We start from the raw sequence: 22,977 nt of genomic DNA, 5'->3' as shown, positions 1-22,977 counted from the left end.
TGAAATATTCACCTTTTTGTGCCTTTTCGATAGTGTCGCCCGCTTAACAGTTACTAATAGTTTAATAATCACATAATCAATGAATACATTGTGTATGCAACGAACTGACGTAAATACCCATTATATAAATAAAATATTTTTTTCCAATATCAATACAACCAGGGAAGATCATTACTCTTCCTGTGGAAAACGTTGACACAGTGAGTTGCATAGCATCACAGTTCTGTTGTGTCTCGTCCCTTGAAAATACCACACCAGGTTCTGCGCAATACATCTGATTTCTTCACTTGGAATGGAGCAGTAACAACATTCTCCGACCGACTTACAAACTTGTGATAAGTTATGTGTAATAGAATAGAGAACATACTGCCACGTACAGAGCACAGAAACAAGTTGTCGAGGAACCCATTCTTGTTTTGTAATGATTATTTATGTATGTTTATGATTTTGTGAATGGAAATAAAGAAAAAAAGAACTCTAAAACTGCCCTGAAAAGAAATCAATATGAAAATATAGATGAGTACTTATAACTTTAAAAATGATAATACATTTGTAATGCCCTATTCGTTAAAGGTGCTTTTAATGTCCACTTGCTATATTTCCGGACAGAAGTCATTTAATGTTAGGTACAATAAGAACTAATACCATATAAATTAACGTAGAAGCCGATCTTAAATTTCTACTGCATTGTAATTATACTTCGAAAGTGATGTTTTCATCTTTGAGAAATGAATTGTTTTGATTATTTGTTCTATAATGAGTTATTGAACCATTCTGCATGTTTTATATTGGATTTGTTGCAGAATGAAATCAACAATTCAACGTTCTTATCTACATTATAGCTATTCATAGAAACGGTACCGGTATATCCATCAACAAGTTGGCCGAGTGAATAATTAAACGAATGTCGGCGGCGATTTTTAACTCGCGGCATAAATCGTTTGAATTTAGGTAAGAAAATATTCAGAAAACAGTAGACGGCTTTATGTATGTTCTCTGCATGCAAATTCATATCCCTTTAAAACCAGCACACTGATAGATGGCAATCGTGGTCGGATGTTCATCATTTGTAATGATAGATAACTTTTCTCGGGAGAAAATTTAATGTTAAGTGCTTCTTGTTAGCACGTATATGCATTGTAAAAACGACATTGGTTACATGTGTTTTAATACTAAGTGCTCTGTTAGCTTGGATGAATTTCTAACGCACACGCTATGCGCCCTGTGACGCCACGAGCCCGTTATGAAATACCGTAGGTATTGTAGGTGATTAGGAGACAGATGAGCAGGCAATCGATAAGCTGTATTGGTCTAATAGCGCCTACCGAGACATTTCATAAAAACAGTCGAGAATCTTGACTTGAACACGTGTTTTATTATGTCGGTCATCGAGTGTTTCAGAAGAGAAAAAAGAGAGTGCATTAGAATTGTCTAAACTCCCGCAGAATAAATTGGATATTAATGAATACTTTCAGCCCGTGACGATGTGAGTCTGGGCGACCAAGCCAACTGATTGAAAATACCATCACAGTTTCACTATTCAATTGAAGTGATAGTAGATACATTTATATTTGAGGTTAGTATGTTGGTTTTTATATTGAAAAGAAAATCTGGCTTAATTTTCGGATAATACTGTAAAAATAACGGGTGACGTTACGGTAACACCATAATTCCAAGATCACTTTAGGTTTATGCCGAGGATACAGTTATGCGTATTTACATAAAATATGTTAAGATTGTTCAAATTGATACTACAGTATTACAAACTTCCATTTTTAGGCAAATGAAGTTTGGCTCATTATGTTAAAGGCATATGTTTACCGAAACATAGGTAATTGTGTGTAGGTATGTAGGTAGGCCTATAACTCTTATGAGCGGGCAATAAGGTAATCGTCCTAACTAGCCAGCCTCCTACCATCCACACCAACCAGAACGTGTTGACATTATTTGTGAATTTAGTTACTTAAGTAATAACTAGCAAACCAGGGGTTAATAATCCTCACTCCTCACGTACTGTTTAACAACCCACCAACCCCAGTCCCGACTACCTCTTATCTTTCACTCTCCCCAACCATCCACCAACAGAAACATACTCCTTCATTGCTTCCTTCTATTCTTTGATCTTTCTTAACAACATGCTTGGAACTGGAATCATGGAGTACCGACAACTTTCAAGGGCGTCTTCACATTTATCAGATTTAATTGTCATTGTGTTGTGATTGTTCATACCAGCAAAATAACCAGCAAAGTAACCTCACGTATAATCCCACTGTATTGAATTGTAAATTCAAAATATTTGGTATTTATTTTCAATGCACTTTTTGGCACTCTCCTTTATAATGAAATGTATGCAATTAAGTTATATTCATTAACAATTTTCTGTTTGTATCAAATCTGCATTGAAAATTCTTTTTAGAATTACTGTGTTTTGGAAAGAATGCTCCAGGCGTCCGATGCATATGAGTACAACATATAAATGTTTTTACCACATTGATTATCATGATTCTTATAGGCCTATTATGTAAGTCGGTGTATACGTTCACTGAACACACTAAGCCGAAACCTATGTGACTGTATACCACCACTTCCCCGCTCTTCCCCTCTCACCAGCTACCAATATCACCACACAAAGTGTACTCTTTTATTTAGTCTTAATTCGTGTAATTATCATAAACATAAACTTACTAAAAGCTGCTTTGACCATTCGTCAGGGAAATGTTTTGCTCCATTATCGTTTTACATTATAACAACCACCAGGCTTTCCTACACCCCCATCTTCCAATAACACCCATGACATGTATGTCGTATGTTTCTTGCGCATGGATTACCATTAGTTTACGCGTAATTACACTCATGTGAAGTTATCGTAGCGTGTGTACTTTAGTAAACATGCATATGCGTGGTTACCGTGTCATACATTATCTAAATTTAAATGTGTTTGAAATGACAAGGCATTTGCGCAATGCATGTAATTATTATTCCATTTTTATTTTACAAAACAGATTATCAATCTATCCTATTATATTAATATTTCATGCATTGTATTTTACTCTCGGCGATTGTTTAATACCCAAATGAAGAGCCTTGAATAACAATTCCAGGAATAAATACACGTAAATGAATGTATAATATCGATAACGTACCAAGATCTACCACTCTTAAACGGTAATAATGTAAGTCTTGTCTTAAGTGAAATGTTGCGTGCTTACAGTTGTTGTTTTTCACTACAGATTGCGAATACTTTCTATGATGGAGGAACTGTGGATGGTGTACATAGTTGTATTGTTTCATTCATATGGTAAGTTATGATATTGTATTCTAATTATGTAATAATGTAATAATGGTTTACTTTGTGTAATCAGTTTTTTTAATTAAAAATTTAAGAATAAAATATATGTAGTCAGACTGAATTAATAATCACGATGTGGAATATAAACCGACTTGCTTATATAACATAAAATTACAAATTTCAATTAAGTATTTGCTGTTGGATATTACTATTATGACATTTAGGTTTGATTATTACAATACCAATCGTAAATGAAAGTCTCTCATCGAATAGTTGCCTCTTATTCTTCTATTTTATAGTAAATGTAGACCTACCCTAAATTTAGGCCTACACATTTGACAAATTACAGTATTATTCATGGGCTTTATTACTGTAGTAGGATATGCCCGACCATCCCTCCTATATCCTCATCCACACCCTGTCATACATATACCATATGCCATATAGTAGAACCAATGAAATTGTCAAATCACACTTTGGGATATCACAGACAATGTGTAGTCGATCTTACAAACACATTTTTAGGCCTACAGCTTTTCTAAAACATTAAAATAAATTCTGTCTTTATTTTAGAATGTTTAGCTTTTACATAAAGTATTCGACCTATATGATAAGTTGCGTAGAAATTAAGTAGCTAACGTTATTAAACAGGTCAATTATTTTTTTAATCTAACTAACACAATTATTTTAGTAAATCATTTGAGTAGTTTTATGAGGATTTTATTGCATTTTGATTTCAAAGTTGAACAATGTTTTACCTCGTATAGATGGGTGATTTACTATAGTGAACGTTTTTAGCTACATATTCCATAAGCCTATATTTATTGCAAATCCATTAAGTGTTCGCCGACATTATATCATTAGTTTTTTTTAGTAATGAACCAATTGACACAATTTATAACTATTATATCGCCTGTGAAAATGGCGATTAACATTGTATACGAAATGCATTATATAAAGAATCATTTTACTGAACACTAATTTTGAATCTCATGTTTATTTCGGAATTACAAAAATGTTACATAGGGGTATGTTGTAATATACTGTAGTACATCACGTCAACAATAGAGACACTTGTATCTTAATAACAATATATTATGAATATACGTAAGCGTAATATGTGCGTATTATGTTCAGCATATGCATTTGACATACCTGTATGATTCTAGGTTGATAATAATTCGATAATTAAATTATTATTACTATTTTTAATTAATCATCTGCTTGATCAAGCTTGTAGACCAGTGCCATGATTGATGCAAGTGAGTCTCATTTGGGACATTAATATGTATATTATATCGTAACAAAATCATTTCGTTCTGGCACAATCTCGGGTACGGTATTCATGCTAGTCTTGTGGAGGTTGTCGGTTCGAATCCCAAGAGCAGTTATTCAGTCACAAACACAACTTTAGCAAATCATCTTCCTTTATATAAAAATAAATTAATGCACAATCGTTCATATTTTGTAATTTTTATTGGCATTCATTGCATTTATTACTGTTTTATTTCTTTAGTATAGTCAGTCTACAATGTCCAGAATCAAAATAATTTCATATTGTACTACTCTGTGATTAGACGCCACGGTAATTAGGCCTAATAAAAAAAAATATTAAAGTTTACTTAATTAATCTGAAACCAATCTATTAAACCATCTTTTGGTAATAATGATGTGACGTCACTGCAACCTAACTAATCAGTATTATTATAATAAACAAAGTAAATTCATATCGGTCTTTGGATTTTTTCTTTCCTATCCTTGCCACATTTCCTAGATTAATCGCGACCTCATGCCCATTGTAATGTTAAACTATTATTTCGATATAGGTGCTTCCGACTGATGTTTACTAAATTGGCTTAGAATTATTGAGGAAAATTTAAAGAAATCTACTATTCTAATCTAGTACTAGGCCTATATGTCAATTTAATAAATCGTTTTTATTAAACACACTTTATTAATATTGAGAAATACAATGGAATGAAGATAAATACGGTATCTAGTTAGTTAAAGCTGGTTTTGACTAACAATGAGTCACCGATGAATATTATTGTGTTTTTATCCGAATGTTTTGTATGTCGGTCATCAAAGTTAGTTGTAGGCCCAGCTTATTTGGCATACTCCATCGATATGCAGCTAGAAAGCCGTGGGGCCGGCTGCCTGGAGAGGCACTAGACAGCATTTATGATTATTTTTTTTAGTAACCTGACTGGCCTTTGGGTGGAGACAGAGAATAATCTGATTGAATTTTTTCTCCAAATGTTTAATTTATTGTATTTTTTAATGAAAATAAAATAGTAATGCAATATCCACAAAATTTGAATAAAATAGTATATATACCCCCTCGTGTATTTATTACATGTAAACAGATATGCACTACGAAGAAATGTATCATATCACGGTAGGTGTATCGAAGTAATAATATCTTAACACTTATCAGCGTCAGGAAGTTCACGTCTTCTTACACGATAGAACTATGTATCATTATAATTATCTTATTCAATTGAGAAATATTAAACATTTCCTTTCATAAAAAGTCCGTTTAATGTGTGTCGCCTTCAGACCACCATTACTGTAATGTTGCCACGATTAATGGTCCCTAGCAAATGGTTAAGCCTTTAGCAATATTTGCTTTACAAATCGTTCTGATCCACTTGAAAACGGTACTTTCTGCAAACTCATTTTAAAATTCAATGATAATCAACTTGCATCACTTCACATATTGCTACACACAGGACTAATATAGCCACACACGACACATTTAATGGTATTGATCTCAATATTCGGCTTTAACCGGTGTTAAATTTCCCATACCTAGATAGAGTAAGCCTTATTTCTGTAAGGTATAAATTAACTTAGGTAAACACGAATGATTTTTACTAACTAGATTAAAAGCACGTGGAAGCAAGAAAGCTCACAACTCAATAAGAAGGATAACTGCGTCATAGACAATTCACATGTGAACCGAAATAGATCATGATCTTTATCACTTATATTTCACATCTTAATTACCTTTTTATGTTAATTATAGTATTTTAATCCAGGTACAAATTTATTCATGTTTCTAATCAAATAAATAACTATGTTATGACATTATTTTAAACTTTGTTTATCAAAATTATTCGATAACAAATGTTTCTCTCATTTTATATTCAATCATACATTTCCTTCAGTAACGTACAAACATAAGTATATATTTCATGTCCACGTCAACATGATTTAGTTGTGAAATACATTGACCGAAAAAGTATTTCCTATCGCTTATGTTATTTCGACGTAGTATATTTTTTTCTAATATTATCCAAAAAAAAATACAATTCTTTAAATAATTTATTATAATTAAACGAAAATAAATGTTAATTACAAAGTACAAATTGAATAAATTAATTGATTTGGTCTCGAGGAATATTTAGACAATGTTTTGGTTAAATTGATTATTTTAAGATTGAATGAACCTTATTGACGTTATGGGAGTATTTATAAAAACAGTTTACACTTCAACAATCTCGTGTATCCCATGTAAACCTGTATCTCTTGCCTGGCAATCATAAATATGTAAAGAGACGTTATTATACTGAAAACCTGTAGGCCTATTCAATATAAAAAACGATGAAATGACATTCTTAGCTATCTTTGAAAAAGTACCGTACTACTGTAATAAATACTCCCTGATAAATGTTTAGTTAATTATGAGCAATATACTTTTAGGGAGCTTATAAACATCATATTTTATTAGTAAAATCCGCTAATTATCCGCGTTGGACACGTGATAATTGTGGGGCGCGAAGATTTTTTGATTGTTTTGTTTGTTCTTTTTTTATTTCATTTGCAACTCGGCCGGGTAAATTCAAAATGTCTATAGATTATTGCGAAATTCAGTTTAGCTGATCTGTACCAATTAATCTACCTGAAATAAATTGTCCCATTTTTAAACAAAGATATAATTCCATTTTCTCTGGGTAAAATATTGAGCTCATTTCTTCACCTAATAATAATGTCTTTTCTTTCATTTTTTCGACCAAGAAAACGCAATATTATCAGATTTATGAAAACAATGGCTTCTAATGATTATTAATAATTCAACATTTATTAGTTTCTATCAATGGTAAAACAATACAATAAAAAAGAATGATAATTTATAAAGAGAAAATACAAAAAATACCATTAATAGAGGATCTTTAATGTGTATAGGCCTAATACAAAATAAGAAGAGTTAAATTAATATAATATTTGTTGGTTTCGTCTATTTCATTATGAATGAGACTGTAATATGAAAGATTTATTGACTGTTATATTGTATGACCTGATTAAATGAAGCCAACCTGCTGTTTCGTTATTAATAATATTGACATAATTAAAATGAATTGTTACATTTATTACGGTAAATAAAATCTAAATATATATTAAAATTAATTAAAATATTACAAGTGTAGAATAATTATGATATTCTGTTCACAAGCCTGTATTATTCACATTATTTATTTATTGATAGTTATATTGGGTTCAGTTCATTTTTACCTGCTAGTAATTCTTTCTAAACGAATCACATTTTTAACATGCATTGAACTTAGTAACTTCTTTGTTGAGACGCATTATGGAGCTGTCGATTTGTGACGACCGTCCGTATCAATTCATTGTGCGCATGCGGGGAAATTGCTCTTTGATTCCTCGGCCCAGTTTTGGTGGTTCGAGACGACGATCGACGACACATCAACTTTTTCACTCCTAGTTGTCGAAAGCAAATGGACAGCTCCATAATTATTGAACATAACTTAACCAACATAACCATTGTTAAAATGTTTATATAAGTTTGCGGTACACCACGTATGTAGTTCTGAAAAGAACTGTTGAGTTTCTCGACGTTTCTTCGATCAATGTGATTTGATCGTCTTCAGGAGTGAACTCCTTAACTTATATCAACATTTGATTTCGCCATGCAAACAATACAATGAAATAATTTGAAAATATTCTGAATAAAATTAGCCGCGTGTGATTTTGATAAATATTTATATTATTAATGAATAATATTAATGAATTGTTATGTTCAATTCAACATATTAATTATGCATATGATTATCTAGAAATAATCGAAGGTAAACTATTTGAGCGGGATGGTGTCCCTTTTCTATGCCGATTATCGTACGATGTACTGTCAGCGTTTTTGTCGTCAGCCGACACGAAACTATTGGTGATTATCGCTCGATTTTAACGTACACAAATCGGATCCATTTTCTTTTATTACTGGCAACATGCAGAAATGTATGGTGTAGAAGTAACTTAGAGTATTTATAATTTGACACACAGTATCCTAGATTAGGCCCCATCTCTGATAGGTAATGTTAAATGGAAAAGCAATCGACTCACAATCGACAATTTATCTTTTTTTTTAAACCAATCGCTACGAAAGTGAAGGCGTGTTACGTTCACACATTCACTTGGGAAAATTGTATTAACTAATTAACCTTAATATTTTCATGTAATTTGAGTAACTTCTGTAATATAATACGCTACTATTGATCCATTCATAAACATAATACTCATGCAACATCGATAATTCTCGTCTGCAATTCGCACATTAAAATATGAAAGTAGATATACCTATCGTTTAAAATTAAACATTGGTTCTAAACGAACAATTTACTTGAGGTGATTACCAACTCCCGAGTATACAACCCAATACACTTAGTAGAGTACAACGCATTTAGTAAAATATTGATCGAAGCATTGAATGTATCGATTTTGAACTCCATTCAATATATGATTCATTTGACCTATTAGTTAATAACCCTTAATTAATCAATTAATTTAAAGCATCTTTAATAATAACAGTAATTTAATAATGCTTGACTTTCTAATGTTTGTCAAAGATGTTTCTGTTTGTCATTGCAATATATAAGCAATATGGTAGAGTACCGGTATTGTAAAACCCATTTGTTTACATTGTTTTATTCGTTTGTTATTTTTGTATTAAAACTTGTTATTCTTCTAAAATTTTAACTATATTCAAAATAACAATCATCGTAAAAATGGTGTTTATATTCCAAAAACATAGTACCAACTTTTTAACAAAGAAAACATCAGAAATGTATCCTTCACATTCTCCATAACCATGACTTTTGACATAAGCCGTAGTTAAATCAATGCCCGAATAATCATGTGTAATTCATTGAAATTTAATGTGTTGTTTTGTTGATCCTCTTATCAATAATTTAGCATTTTCAGATAAATACATTCATGATTCTATAAATATCGTTGTAACTATAGTACACACTCTTTTTCATAAACCTACTGCCAGTAGGCTCCACTAAACTGAATACCAACTGAGCATTTCGACACAACCAGCTGATTCATTTATTTATCAGTTTATTTATTGATTAATTAATAATTATTCATTGCACCAGGAGGTATATCGATGAACGTTAAGACCGTACTTTACTTTACAATGAGCCAATTAGAAATAAATAACTTTGTTTGTTGACTTAAGAAAAGATTCAACCAAACAAACGTCATAACCCGTAGAACGTCATTCTTGGCATTTAATATTTGTAATATTAATATTCATAAAGTCATTTTGGATTAATAGTGCATTTTAAAAGGGTAATAATAAGATTTGGAATGCTGAATTCATCAAATTGACTATATAATGATTACTTTAAATATGCTTTAATGTATCGATATTTATGATAGAACAGTTTACAAAATGGTATGTCATAGGTTGTTCTTATATAATATAATATAACATTCAATTAATTATGGTTATCTTCCACGTATACATTATTGAAGTCTGTGATTTCATACAATATATCATACATAACACAACATTGTAATTATAAGTTAACACCTTCACTTGATATAGGCTGATCCATTGACTTTTGGAGTTGGCCTATATGTATTTGTCAAATCTAAACCAATACGTTCATTCCTCACATTTGAATACGACATTTAAAAACGCCGATTGAAAGAATTCATCGGTGCCCATTAGATAACTTATATTTCGTGTTTTTTAAATATTACCTTGACATTTCATGCGCTCTTTCTTGAAAAGCGCCGTTGGTACTATTCAGTAGTGTTTACATAATTTATAAGCACTGGATTTTTCAAAACTTTAACTGCACTTCTAAAAATAGATACAGTTTTGTGATTCCTCTGTTACATTTGCTAGTAAAATGTATACTCTATTGTTTTAAACAAACGGATGTCCTCTCTCATTAACCACTGGATGTTGAATCGCAATTACAATACATTTTATATTCTCCTTGCGTCTAATAAATACGGAATTGTGCATACAGTATCAATGAAACGTAACATGAAGTTATCATTTAACTTGTTAGTTATTTGTTTTGCAGGGTCGGTTTTTAGTAACCCGTATGCACTTGTCAATGAGTTGTTTGAAGCCAGGAGTCCGAAATACAACCCAATAGTCCGACCTGTTGTAAGTGACAATTCGACTGTGACTGTTTTCCATGAAATTGTTCCTCGGCATATGGCAAACTTTGTAAGTAATTAACATAATATGAAGTATATTTATTAATATATATAATATATAATGTTTTGATATCACTTTCACGTCCCGCTAATTCCAGATAATTGCATGTAAACAAAACTATTGTCAAGTCCCGGCACCGACATGATATTATAATGAGAAGTAAACTTTTTATCTTGAGAGGCTTGAGTGAGTGAGTGAATGTGTGTATGTATCGTATCGTAATATATGAGGACAAAACACACTGTCCAATTAGCCAAATATAAAAGTTGAATAATTAAAGAATCAATGATGAAAACAATCATAATGATATGCGTTGGTGGATCCATATTGTGGTGATGAATAGATACATGAAAACCAAAATCAAGTGCCCCAGTTAGGCCCTAATAATTTAGCAAAGTTGTCCTAATCCAAAGCAGTGTTGAGGGAAACTGCGTATCGTGTCGTCTCCTAAACTCTGATCGAGTTGTGTTTTTCTAAGTGATAAAAACACCCTGACAATACTCCCTGATTTTGTTTTTAAGTCAATAGAGTATATAATTGCCTTGTCTATCTTTCATACGTATATCCGTTCTGTGTTTACCCTATCGTATGCTGCGTCGTACCGAATGCAGTGATATCAGCTGCACAATTTATACCTTGCAGTACGGGAAAATGAGTAGAAAGTATTCCACGTGCAGAGGTATGTGCAGTCACTGACCGACAGCGACACCTAGGCATATGCATGCACTATATTATGAGACCAATAAACTATTATTAATATTGTAAAATGTCTTGTGCAACATGAGCATTTAGTATAATACGTGTTAACATGAAACTATATATCACACACAGGTGAACTCGATTCCAGTCACCTTTACTACAGATTCATGTCAAGCAAGGTTCGCGAGTCTAATTTTATTTTCATTATGATTAATAATTTGATTATGATGTGTAAAAACAAGCTTCGTTAATGAAGCAGATAAAGAAGAGCCATATTTGTAATGTAGACCAGAAACTCGAGTATAGATTTCCGTTGTACAGCTATTTGTGAACGTTGTGCGCGCCTTGGGGATTATTTTCCTTCACAACAAGACGATATAGACAGAACTTGTCAAGTTAAACCACGTGAATAGTATCCATATCAAACAAACTATTGAAAATCAAATGAAATAACATAAATAGATTATGTTTCGTGTGGCATCAGTTATTTAAGTAAATATCCAAGTGAACATAATACCACCAATACCGATATCTCTTGACCAGAAGCATGATATTACCGATTGGTCCACTAAGTGTTTCCATTTCGGACAACCATTTCGGACAAATTGGATTGTGCCGTTAGCATTCCATCCAGTAAGTAATAGCATGGAGAAATTTATCAATGGTAATATAGTAACACTATAGAGTAAATACTCATGTAATTCTTACGTGTTGGATCTTTAATTTCTACTCAGTTACAACTGTATTGGAATGTATTAAGTGGTTATAATATAGGCCTATCATGATAATATTATTGGATATTATTAAAATTACGGATCGGCGCGCGTACTGTGTTTCAACGAAACAGCCTACATTGGCCTTTTACGGTCCAGGGTTCAATCCTCACTTAGTGCTAGGATTCAATCTTCATCTATTGCCAGGATTGTAACTCATGAATGTTTTTCCTCCACTCTCTAAACCTTAAATAAGACCTCATAAACATAATGTTGTGTTTTCATCCTGTAATTGTCCTTTCATTTGCTTGGATGAAAGTTATAGGCCTAGACAAAAACCAAGTGCTCAATCGAGAATAATTCTACACTATCTCTGTCAATGCTTTTTCACGCTGCTGCTCTAGCCCGCTATGTCCCATTAGGACTACTCAATCAGAAGCTAAAGCAAGCAGCAGTTATAGTTCTAAGGACGACAGTTTTGCGAAAATGGAAACTCCACTATAATTTATTGATTCCAGCTGCTACAGTAGACCCAAAACACGTCTGGGAAAAGAGTCTATTAGGACATGTCATGCTAAATTACAATCCCAAAGCATTTCTGGTATATTCACTGTCATATTCATTGAATTATTATCGAAACAGTCCATTAAAGTTTGTGTTTGTAATAGGATACTTCACACTTGAAATATCTAGGGAAGTGACCCCCAGACTTGACCTTAGCAATAAAATTAACTAAAGTGACAGAAATTGAGTATTCACTTCTGTAACAAAAAAATAATATTTATTGACATATAAAAAGAGAAAAGAAACCAAAAACCATTGTCTGACAGACAATTTAAGTATTTGTTGCTTTAAATTACATTTTTTTCAGGTAAAATAACTTTTATGTGACAATAAAATGACACATTCAAAAACATTTGAAATAAAAAATATTTTTCAATAAGCGAGCAGCGTTTTTTGTAAGAAATATTTCTTGTTTAAATATATATTATGCATATTGTGGAGCATACCTCCATTAATGTTTTGATCTAATAACAAGTACACATGATTGGCTAAGAACAGCTGTGACCAAAATTGAATATTATTAATGTCGTTAATTGTTTAATGTCAAATAAACACACTGATTTAGATTACAACTTTAGTACTACGGTTCATTCGTGTAAAGTGTAATTTAGATCATCAATATCATCTCTATTGTCATGAACATTGTTGAACACTATTACTATCTCCGATATCATCATTATCGTCATCTGCACCAGCCTCTTCTTACCATCATTGTCATTAGTAGTTACGGTGACCTTGGATTTATTTTACTTATTTTATTTTATTGTAACAGAAAAATCATACACAATGCTGTCATGGGACATATAGGTAAACTTAAAAGCGGTGGTCAAAAGAAACATAGATTAATTCATTAACGTGAATCGACGAAGAGGCGGCAAGATAACACGATAGTAAAAAAACTAACTTATCTTATAAACCATCAACGCAAATTGGGTACAGTCCTATATTTGGTAACGAACATTCTGCACATGCAGATTAAAGTTAAATTTATTGTCTATGTTAGCTTCTCCAGAGGCCAAATATTGTTAAGGGTATTTACATTTCCAACTAAAGAATTAAATATAGTCTTGTATGAATTTAGTTTGATGTCAGCGTGAATCAATAAATGAATTGCACTTAGTGTGGAGCCGCTACAGGCTTCATCTTCCTTACCGATTTAAAGCTTCGGCAAGTACCCCAGGGGAGAATCAACCGTAGAAAGTGGTTGAAAAAACAAAGTGAAATGCAAATCTTTGAACATATAGCCCACTTTGTTCAATATTTTTCTAATGATGTGTATGGTACAAATCTATGATCTTGAAATATTTTGAAAAAAGACCTATTTATGATAGGACTTATTTAGCGCCTAATACAAACGTTTCTATATAATATTTATATTGAGCTTTATACAGTAGTATCAAAACTGCCTTCAACCGATTTTCGGTACTGTATCTAAATGTTTCCAGTAACAGGCAAATTCGTTGATATTAGAACCAAACTTGTTTCGCATTTGACGCCTAAAATATCATAACCAGACAAATATGTTCATGTGTTTTTATCTCCCCTAAAGGTCCTTTCGTGGTGTCCATCTACCACCATGAAGAAATGAGCTAAATTTACAAGGGATTGTGCCTATTATAGGTGTACTAGATAAAAACATATACATGGCTGCAGTCGCGTGCTCAAATTTGAGTTAGTGTTTACCGACCGACCGACATGTGAGTGAGCTGTAGAGTCGCGTTTCCATGCAACTGAAAATAGAGTCCGATGCCTCAAGAGGCTGTTTCTGTACACGCGATACCGTAATTATCCATGGAAATTTAATACAAAAAATAGGAATTATGGCATTGCATCATTTTAGCGGACTTAAAAATTACGCCCGACAATTAATCTTAATATCATGTTTACGTTATCGAAATGCTTTTTTTATGTACTGCGTACGTGAATTAATATACATAATTTTTAGTTTAATAATTAAATCTGCAATTCTAATTATATCCATATCCTTAATTATATAAATTAACATAATGATAATGGAAAGCATTTCTTAATAATGAAAGTATCCAACGACAGAAACCACCATTCTGACGAGTTTCTAATTTTGTCACACTGTGTGTACTGTATCTATCATCACCTTAATGTTTATTTTTTGCCTTATAAGTTGTCTCTCTTTTTTCCGTTCTTTGTTGTACAGTAATACACTGTTTTTTGAATATTATCAACATGATACCATTGTTATTACTAAAGTTTGAGGAAAGTTTTGAATTAAACTTGATTTAGTTTTCGCGCTCAGTTAATTTTCCTTGAAAAAATGAGGGCGTAAGGTATTGAGAACATTCGCACTGCAGTTGTACTTAGTATATCGACATATTGCATACACCTAATATATACAATAGTTCATATAAGCCAAGGTCGATTTAATATCTTAATTAAAACTATACAAAATTACATTGGAATGATCTTTCCTTGTTTAGATTGATATGGTGTAAAGTTATTTTTAGTAACGACGAATTTAACAACAATATAGCCCTACGAGTGTCCTTCATGTGCCCGATTCCCGGATGGAAAGAACATATTGAATTTGGCGAACAATAAATCCAATATTGCGTTTGTTTGACGATGATGGTGGTAACGATACTTTTGACAAAATGACGATCGTATTGTGATGAAGAATATGATGGTTATGGTAATTCTGATGTGTTTTATGCGTTAGAAGTAGAAGAGTTTGTGATGCTTCAATTTTATCTAATAAATACCCCTTGCGAATTGACAATAAATCTGAAAGCCATGCTCTGTCCATTTGAAAGCGATAGAGCGGAGCGATACAATACAAATCATTCATTCATAGAATTATAGGATCCTGAATTGATCCTAATGCAATTCATTAGTAAAAAGAAATCTAATCAAAATCGCCTTTTTGATATGCAATGTAATTTTCAATCTTCAATCAAAAACCAACCTTTACCACTCAAGGCAAGAAGTGCGGTGCCTAACTAAAATGAACTCAATCATTTTCTAAAGACTATTGTCAGAAGACTTGGCAATGGATTAAATTAATCATATAAAGATTAATTAAGCGAGTTATCCTGATCAGATAGGTCTACATTATGATGAGATTGATCATGTACTTTGCTATTTAATTGATGTATTATCAGTACTTATAAGCAGCTATTGCCTAACCAGTTTGCGTGTACACATTTTATTTTATAATAGGCCTACGGTAATTTTTAAATAACCCAGTGATATTTCATCATGCTCACTGTTTTTATTGTTGTAATTGTGCGAGCTTTTTACCAAATGAGCCGACGGTGATTATTTTCTATTTGTTAACTGCAGTGTACTAAATCTAAAAGATTGTGAAGATTTTGTGCAGAAAGGGGGCTTAGTGTTTTTGAGACCGTATAACACAGTTCAATTATTTTAGTAAAGTTAATGTTGTATTTGTTTAGTATATATGTATAGTTTTATATTACTATAGATTACTACTGGATTATCTTTTTGCTTTATACTTTTGACATCATCATCATGGCGTAGTTCGTTAAGTTACTGCAGTATCTCACCATTATAGCTCTATGGATCACACATCTCCTTCCTCATTACTGCAGATATCGGTCATGTCATCTCTGCGATGGCGTAGTTAGAAATGTCATTTCAAATTTACTATTTAGAAACCCACGAATGATTACACTTCTGTCCTTTGAGAATGTTATTTTACGATCTAAGTTGACCCTTTCAATTTTAAAGTCGGTCACTGCAGCAATCCCCGGGCTTCATTAGTTTAAAACGCATAGATTTGCCAATGCGTTACTAATTCCATCGTGGTGTTACATGATAACGGAATCTAGTCTTTGAATAATAGAACGACAGTTGATCAAAGTTTTTAGTTGTGATGACATAAAAGATGAAATACAGAGAAAAGAGGACGTGTAGCCAGTACATTTAGATGGAAACATCTGAAAAGATACCAAAACTTTACATTGCAAAAAAGCTCATTACTTAGTTATAATAATAATGTATTTCTTCAGCCCAGACTCAATGGTTTGCGTCTGGTAGGCCTACAATATCTCCCTGGTTCGTTATTATTGAGGATCTGAATCTGCTAATAACAAATAATTTTTCTCTCAATCTTTCTAGTAAACATAACGTTTGTTGATCTTTTCTTCTTAACCATGAAATTAGAGAATCGTTTTACATGTACTGTATATAAACCATGGAGATAATTTCTCCATGGATAACATACATACCGACAGAGGGCACATTATGTATTATTTAAATCCATATTGAAGATAAAATAACTCGAGATTTTAATAAGCATTTGTGACGTCACTAATATATCGGTTTGAATGTTCTGTATATGTATTAACGCCCACGACGATAACTTACAAATTGCAGAAGCTATCCTGCAAACAAACAAAGTAAGTAGTAACAAACAAAACAAAACCATTAGCAAAAAAGTACTATACAAAAAAAGGAAGTAAAATATTTAGAAATAGATAAAGTTATCTTTTAGTTTTTGAATAAAAAGTTGTTGGGTGTATAAGGTTCAAATTACAATGATGATAGTGTGAGTCAACAAGATGTTTATAACATTTATAACAAAATTAAAAGTCGTTGCATGCGATATATAGGCCTATTAAAACATAATTTAATCAATTTAACATGTGTTTTAAAATCATGCCTATCGTAATTCATAAAGACATTTATTGTAATTTATTTGCATAGTCATTGACATTAATATTCATTAACAGGTGTATGCCTTTAATATATCAAATTATTAGTTAGGCATACGATGTACAGTATTAATAATTTCTCGTTGTTGTTATTGTTGATCAATTTCATTGGGTAATACTCGTCAAAAAAAGTAGTAAAAAGTAAAAGTAGAATCCTCTAAAAAAATAAATTATACATTAAATCAAATTCCCATATGGGCTATTAATTTTATTCAATCCACAGGCCTATTAATTACTTTACATTTGTAGACAAACATTATATCAATCTGTTTTTTGACATATTGTTTTAGTTAGAGCATATTGCATTTATAGCTTAATCATTAAGGATGGGCTTCGACTCTGAACTCAACTCAACTCCTCTGTGTCGACATATAGGCCCTGTGGAGCCGTGAAATGTGCAAAAAGTCACATTTGTGCAAACAACCACATTTGTGCAAACATTTTACCTTCAAATGTGCAAACAACCACATTTGTGCAAACATTTTACCTTCAAATGTGCAAATCTGTAAAAATTCATAACCCGCAAATGTGCAAACATCACGCCGTTAAATGTAAAAACGATCAGTTTTGACGTTAAATGTGCAAAAGGTATTCTACAAATGTGCAAAGCATTTCTTCAACCAAACTCCTATTCCATTTTATATTTTTGGTTCGTAGGTCTTTCAGAGTAGAAATAACAATAGGAAAAATAGTATAGTAAATTTAAAATGTTCAATATTATAAAAACTAATTATACTGTTGTATTTTATTATGATGAAAGGCTCTAAACCGCCTCGTCTAAATTCAAGTTGGCCCCAAGTCAACTCACCCTGAAGTCAACTTGGCCTCACGTCAACTCGGCCTCACGTCAACTCGGCCAAAAACTTATCGGTCAACTAACATTCACATTCATTCATTAAACTTATTTTGTCCCATTTATTTGCACTTTTTACGTTTCATACTTTAACGTGGCCTAGATGACTTCAGGGCGAGTTGACTTGGGGGCGAGTTGACTTGGGGGCGAGTTGACTTGGGGGCGAGTTGACTTGGGGTCGACTTGAATTTGGCTGAGACGGGTTAAAGCCTTTGATCATAATAAAATACAACAGTATAATTAGTTATTATGATATTGAACATTTTAGATTTATTAGACTCTTTTTCCTATTGTTATTTCTACTCTGAAAGACCTACGAACCAAAAATAGGCCTATAAAATGTAATAGGAATTTGACTGAAGAAATGATTTGCACATTTGTAGAATACCTTTTGCACATTTAACGTCAAAACTGACCGTTTTTACATTTAACGGCGAGATGTTTGCACATTTGCGGGTAATGAATTTTTACAGATTTGCACATTTGAAGGTAAAATGTTTGCACAAATGTGGTTGTTTGCACATTTGAAGGTAAAATGTTTGCACAAATGTGGTTGTTTGCACAAATGTGACTTTTTGCACATTTCACGGCTCCACAGGCCCTCTGATCGACTGAACGGTGCTGATCGCACCTGACCGCAATTCAAAGTAACGCACCACGATTGCGCAAAATATGTCGACATACCGTAAGCAATATATTTGATTGAGTTGCATGCGTTAAGGTGCATTCAGTTCCAGGTCGATACAAGCCTACAAGCCTCACCCCCCCACTAAATTATCCGTTGCGGTTTCTCAATCACATCTCAATATGGTGAATCCTTGTAATGATTTAATTTGCTTACTTACAAATGGTATAAAGTTGGAGATACAAATCCGTTGGCGTGGTGATAATGGTCCACAAAAGCTTTTTTTTTACTCCTCGTTGGTGTGGAAAGGAATAAAATAAATGCAATATGTGATTTAATTCAACCAAGAAAAACACAAACAAGAAAACCATCGAAATATCGTAATGTACACACTTCAGACAAATTAGTAAAACAGATTATTGACTAAAATGTGTTTCTTTTTACTAGGATGAAGTTAAACAACAGGTGACAATTGTCGCATGGTTACGACAGGTATGCATCTTGTTTATGTTTTATCACAAAAATATAAGAGATAGAACAAATTATTTGTGAGATGAGATGTACTAATAAATTTGATAATGCCGTATAAAGTAACTATAAAACATTGAGTGAAATGGTCATATTTGCTAGCACCGTGTGAATATTGTCAACATTTTTATTTAATGTATTACATACACTCTTATTATTATAAAAGGCAAAATTTTCCCAATTTTAGGTATTAATGTTTAAAAAATAGTCAAATCTGCAATACAAACTTCATATGTATATTAATTTATTTAGTCGTGGAAAGATGAGTTCTTAACCTGGGACCCGGATGACTTTAACGGTACTAATATACTAAGGATACCGTCACAACGAATATGGCGGCCAGATATAGTATTATACAACAGGTCGGTAGATAAATGATGATGATGATGATGATGATGATGAAAGGTGATGGTGATGATGATGGTGATGGTGATGATAGTGATGGTGATGATGATGGTGATGGTGATGATGAAGGTGATGATGGTGATGGTGATGATAATGATGAAAGGTGATGGTGATGATGATGATGGTGATGTTGATGATGGTGATGGTGATGATGATGGTGATGATGGTGATGGTGATGATGATGGTGATGATGGTGATGATGGTGATGATGATGATGATGATGGTGATGGTGATGATGGTGATGGTGATGGTGATGATGATGATGATGATGGTGATGATGATGATGGTGATGGTGATGGTGATGATGATGATGGTGATGGTGGTGATGGTGATGGTGGTGATGGTGATGGTGATGGTGATGGTGATGGTGATGGTGATGGTGATGGTGATGGTGATGGTGATGGTGGTGATGATGGTGGTGATGGTGATGGTGATGGTGATGGTGGTGATGGTGATGGTGGTGATGGTGATGATGATGATGGTGATGATGATGATGATGATGATGATGATGATGATGGTGATGGTGATGGTGATGGTGATGGTGATGGTGATGATGACAAATTAGGTGTAAAATATAATATCTAATATTTTTATGATTTGATATATTATTTCAGTGTTAGTGATGACAATTACCGGAGTCCTTTACCAATAACAGTTTTATCTGACGGAACGGTGACATATTTAACTCCTTATATCTACACATGCTATTGTAAAGTCGATCTAACTTTTTATCCGTTTGATACACAATCTTGTAAATTGAAATTTGGATCATGGGCTCACGACGCCCTACAAGTTGATATTCAAAGTCGGGTTGAGGAAGGAGAAATCATGAGTTATCAACCGAATGGAGAATGGGATCTCATTGGCTGTGATATCAAAAGAGATGAGAATAGTTATTCGTGCTGTCCAAACAAATACTCTACGCTTACATTCAGTTTGATTGTGAAAAGGAATTCAGATTTTTACATTTATAATTTGATTTTACCATATCTTATGATATCGCTTCTGTCAATATTTGTGTTTTATCTACCACCTGACTCGGGAGAGAAGATGACACTCTCTATTACGGTCATGCTCTCCCTAGTTGTGTTTAACCAGCTGGTCTTTGCAAGTATTCCCCCAGCTTCTGACGGCACATTTCCAATCATTGGTGAGTCAACAATCAATTATATTTGTATTAATTAATTTTATTGTATTAATTTGCATTTTTGTTTACATTGTTATTTATAAATTATACTGTAGGCCTACAATCATTCATTGTTGACTTAACAATAAACACAGAAAAACTTTCAGTAACATATGTTATGGTAAACTCGATTCTTTTTAAATCGTACGATCATGTTTGTTGTGATCTTTTATACGAAAACAACACACCAGAGGAAAACAACACACCCAAGAGAAATCAATATAATATCACGAAAAACTACATCAATACAACGTAACGATATCTAAAAGCTCTTAATTGTATTCCTTGGCCCATGACTTCCTTTTACTTAATGCAATTTAACTGAAGTTGAACAATTTATATTAAATATTCATTGACATTAACTTCAAGAACTCTTACAAGTAATCTTTGAAAATCTTCCTGATGGAAATGGCTTACTACAGATCACGTGAATTGTGTAATAAATGTCAACCGATGAAACATAATTTATTAGCAAATTGTCTAAACGGTTCCGCTTGCAATGCGTTATTCTTCTCTACTAACATAATTGCCTAACAAATTAATAATTATTTGAGATGTTATATTTGTATTCTACCCACTGGTAGCATCGGTTCAGCACCCCTTTAGTCTACATACTTTTATAAGTTCACTGCCCTTGCTAGTAGATCGAACGTTAAATTATTGACATTGATTACGCAACAGAACTCCAACTGTTTGAACAAATTCGTAAATCAAATTAGCTCACATAAGTTTTCATAGGAAACGTTTTGTTTTTGCAGGGAAATACTTCATCGTTATGATTGCAATGGTAGCATTATCAGTAATTATGTCGGTTGTCAGTTTACATATATTTCACCAGCAGTCGTCTTTTGAGAAAATGCCAACCTGGTTACGTAAATTTATTTTCTCTTTTTTGGCTCGTGTCGTCTGCAATTTTTCCTCCCCCTCTCAGATGAATACGCGGCACATTGACTACCAGCAATCGTTGCTGCGGAAAGAAACTCTTGATTTAGAAGAACTTGCAAACGGCTATCATAGTGGGGAAAACGAAAGCCTATTGGACAGCACATACGTATCCAATAATACATACCAAACGCAAAGCTGCTTCAGAAAGGAAGTATGGAAAGTTGAAAAAGAAATTCGAAAAATTGCGAAAAGCCTGGAATTCTTAACTTTGCGAAAACGACAAAAAGAGAAAGATCTATCAGTAGCCGAAGAATGGAAAGATGGCGCAGCGATTGTTGATAGAACACTCTTGCTAATATTTGTCACAGTTAATACAGTTTTTCCTCTTTTCTTTATATTAGCTGCTATGGGACTTTTTTTCGAAGAAGCCTAGGCAGCTTTAAAATAATGTTTTCTTCAATTACATTTTCGAATACTAAACTGTAACTAATATTATTTAGTATGGTATGTTGAAACCCAATATGATATACCACGTGTTGTCACGTGATGTAGAACGTAAGGAACTAGTATGAAGTCTTCTAATAATTTAATATTTTGTTAAATATGAAGAATTTTTAAACTGTCTAGCAGAAAACGACAATGTTGACACGTATCATTTGTGATCATTTATTTGTTTGCATCTGAACAAGATGTCTAAAATATGTATCAAATTATTTAAATAATTATTGTATAGGTTTGAAAATATTCAGCAGTCTCTTGATTGAATTCATTTCTACACAAGTTAAAACTCGTTGTGAGAGTGCAATTCTAGATTAAGGAGAATACTAAAAAACTATTACATTGGCATTTATAATAAATTGTTTTATATAACAATTTAAAATACTTACTATTTGAAGGTGTTCATACATTGGACAAATTATATAGGTTAATGGAACACCATAAATTTCTATAATAGGTTCTTGGACATTTGGAATTGCTGCAGCGAATTGTTAATCTAGCAATGTGAATGCGAGATCAGCCTACTAAATGATGAAACTT

General features: G+C 32.6%; 1 protein-coding gene across 1 annotated transcript; it reads left to right on the top strand.

Annotated features, from left to right (window-relative positions):
- Positions 1 to 1,516: 1,516 nt before the first annotated feature.
- Positions 1,517 to 22,580, top strand: LOC144844894 (neuronal acetylcholine receptor subunit alpha-7-like). The gene is made up of 7 exons (XM_078702004.1): positions 1,517 to 1,576; positions 3,231 to 3,298; positions 10,633 to 10,781; positions 19,383 to 19,427; positions 19,716 to 19,825; positions 20,483 to 21,018; positions 21,813 to 22,580. Exons 2-7 carry the CDS (start codon positions 3,247 to 3,249, stop codon positions 22,370 to 22,372), a joined length of 1,452 nt encoding a protein of 483 aa, XP_078558130.1. The 5' UTR covers positions 1,517 to 1,576; positions 3,231 to 3,246; the 3' UTR covers positions 22,373 to 22,580.
- The last annotated feature ends 397 nt before the right edge of the window (positions 22,581 to 22,977 follow it).

This window comes from Antedon bifida, chromosome 6 (genome assembly GCF_963402885.1).
Source record: "Antedon bifida chromosome 6, ecAntBifi1.1, whole genome shotgun sequence".
In the NCBI taxonomy this organism is placed as follows: Eukaryota; Metazoa; Echinodermata; class Crinoidea; order Comatulida; family Antedonidae; genus Antedon; species Antedon bifida.
Note: the sequence above shows the minus strand (reverse complement) of the source record. Positions and strands in the feature narration are given on the sequence as shown.

Excerpts from the sequence above, each read along its gene's own strand:
- LOC144844894 (XM_078702004.1), top strand. The coding sequence starts at position 3,247 with ATGATGGAGGAACTGTGGATGGTGTACATAGTTGTATTGTTTCATTCA. Across the intron at positions 3,299-10,632 it reads TGTATTGTTTCATTCATATG|GGTCGGTTTTTAGTAACCCG; the intron begins GTAAGTTATGAT and ends TTTGTTTTGCAG. Across the intron at positions 19,826-20,482 it reads GATATAGTATTATACAACAG|TGTTAGTGATGACAATTACC; the intron begins GTCGGTAGATAA and ends ATATTATTTCAG.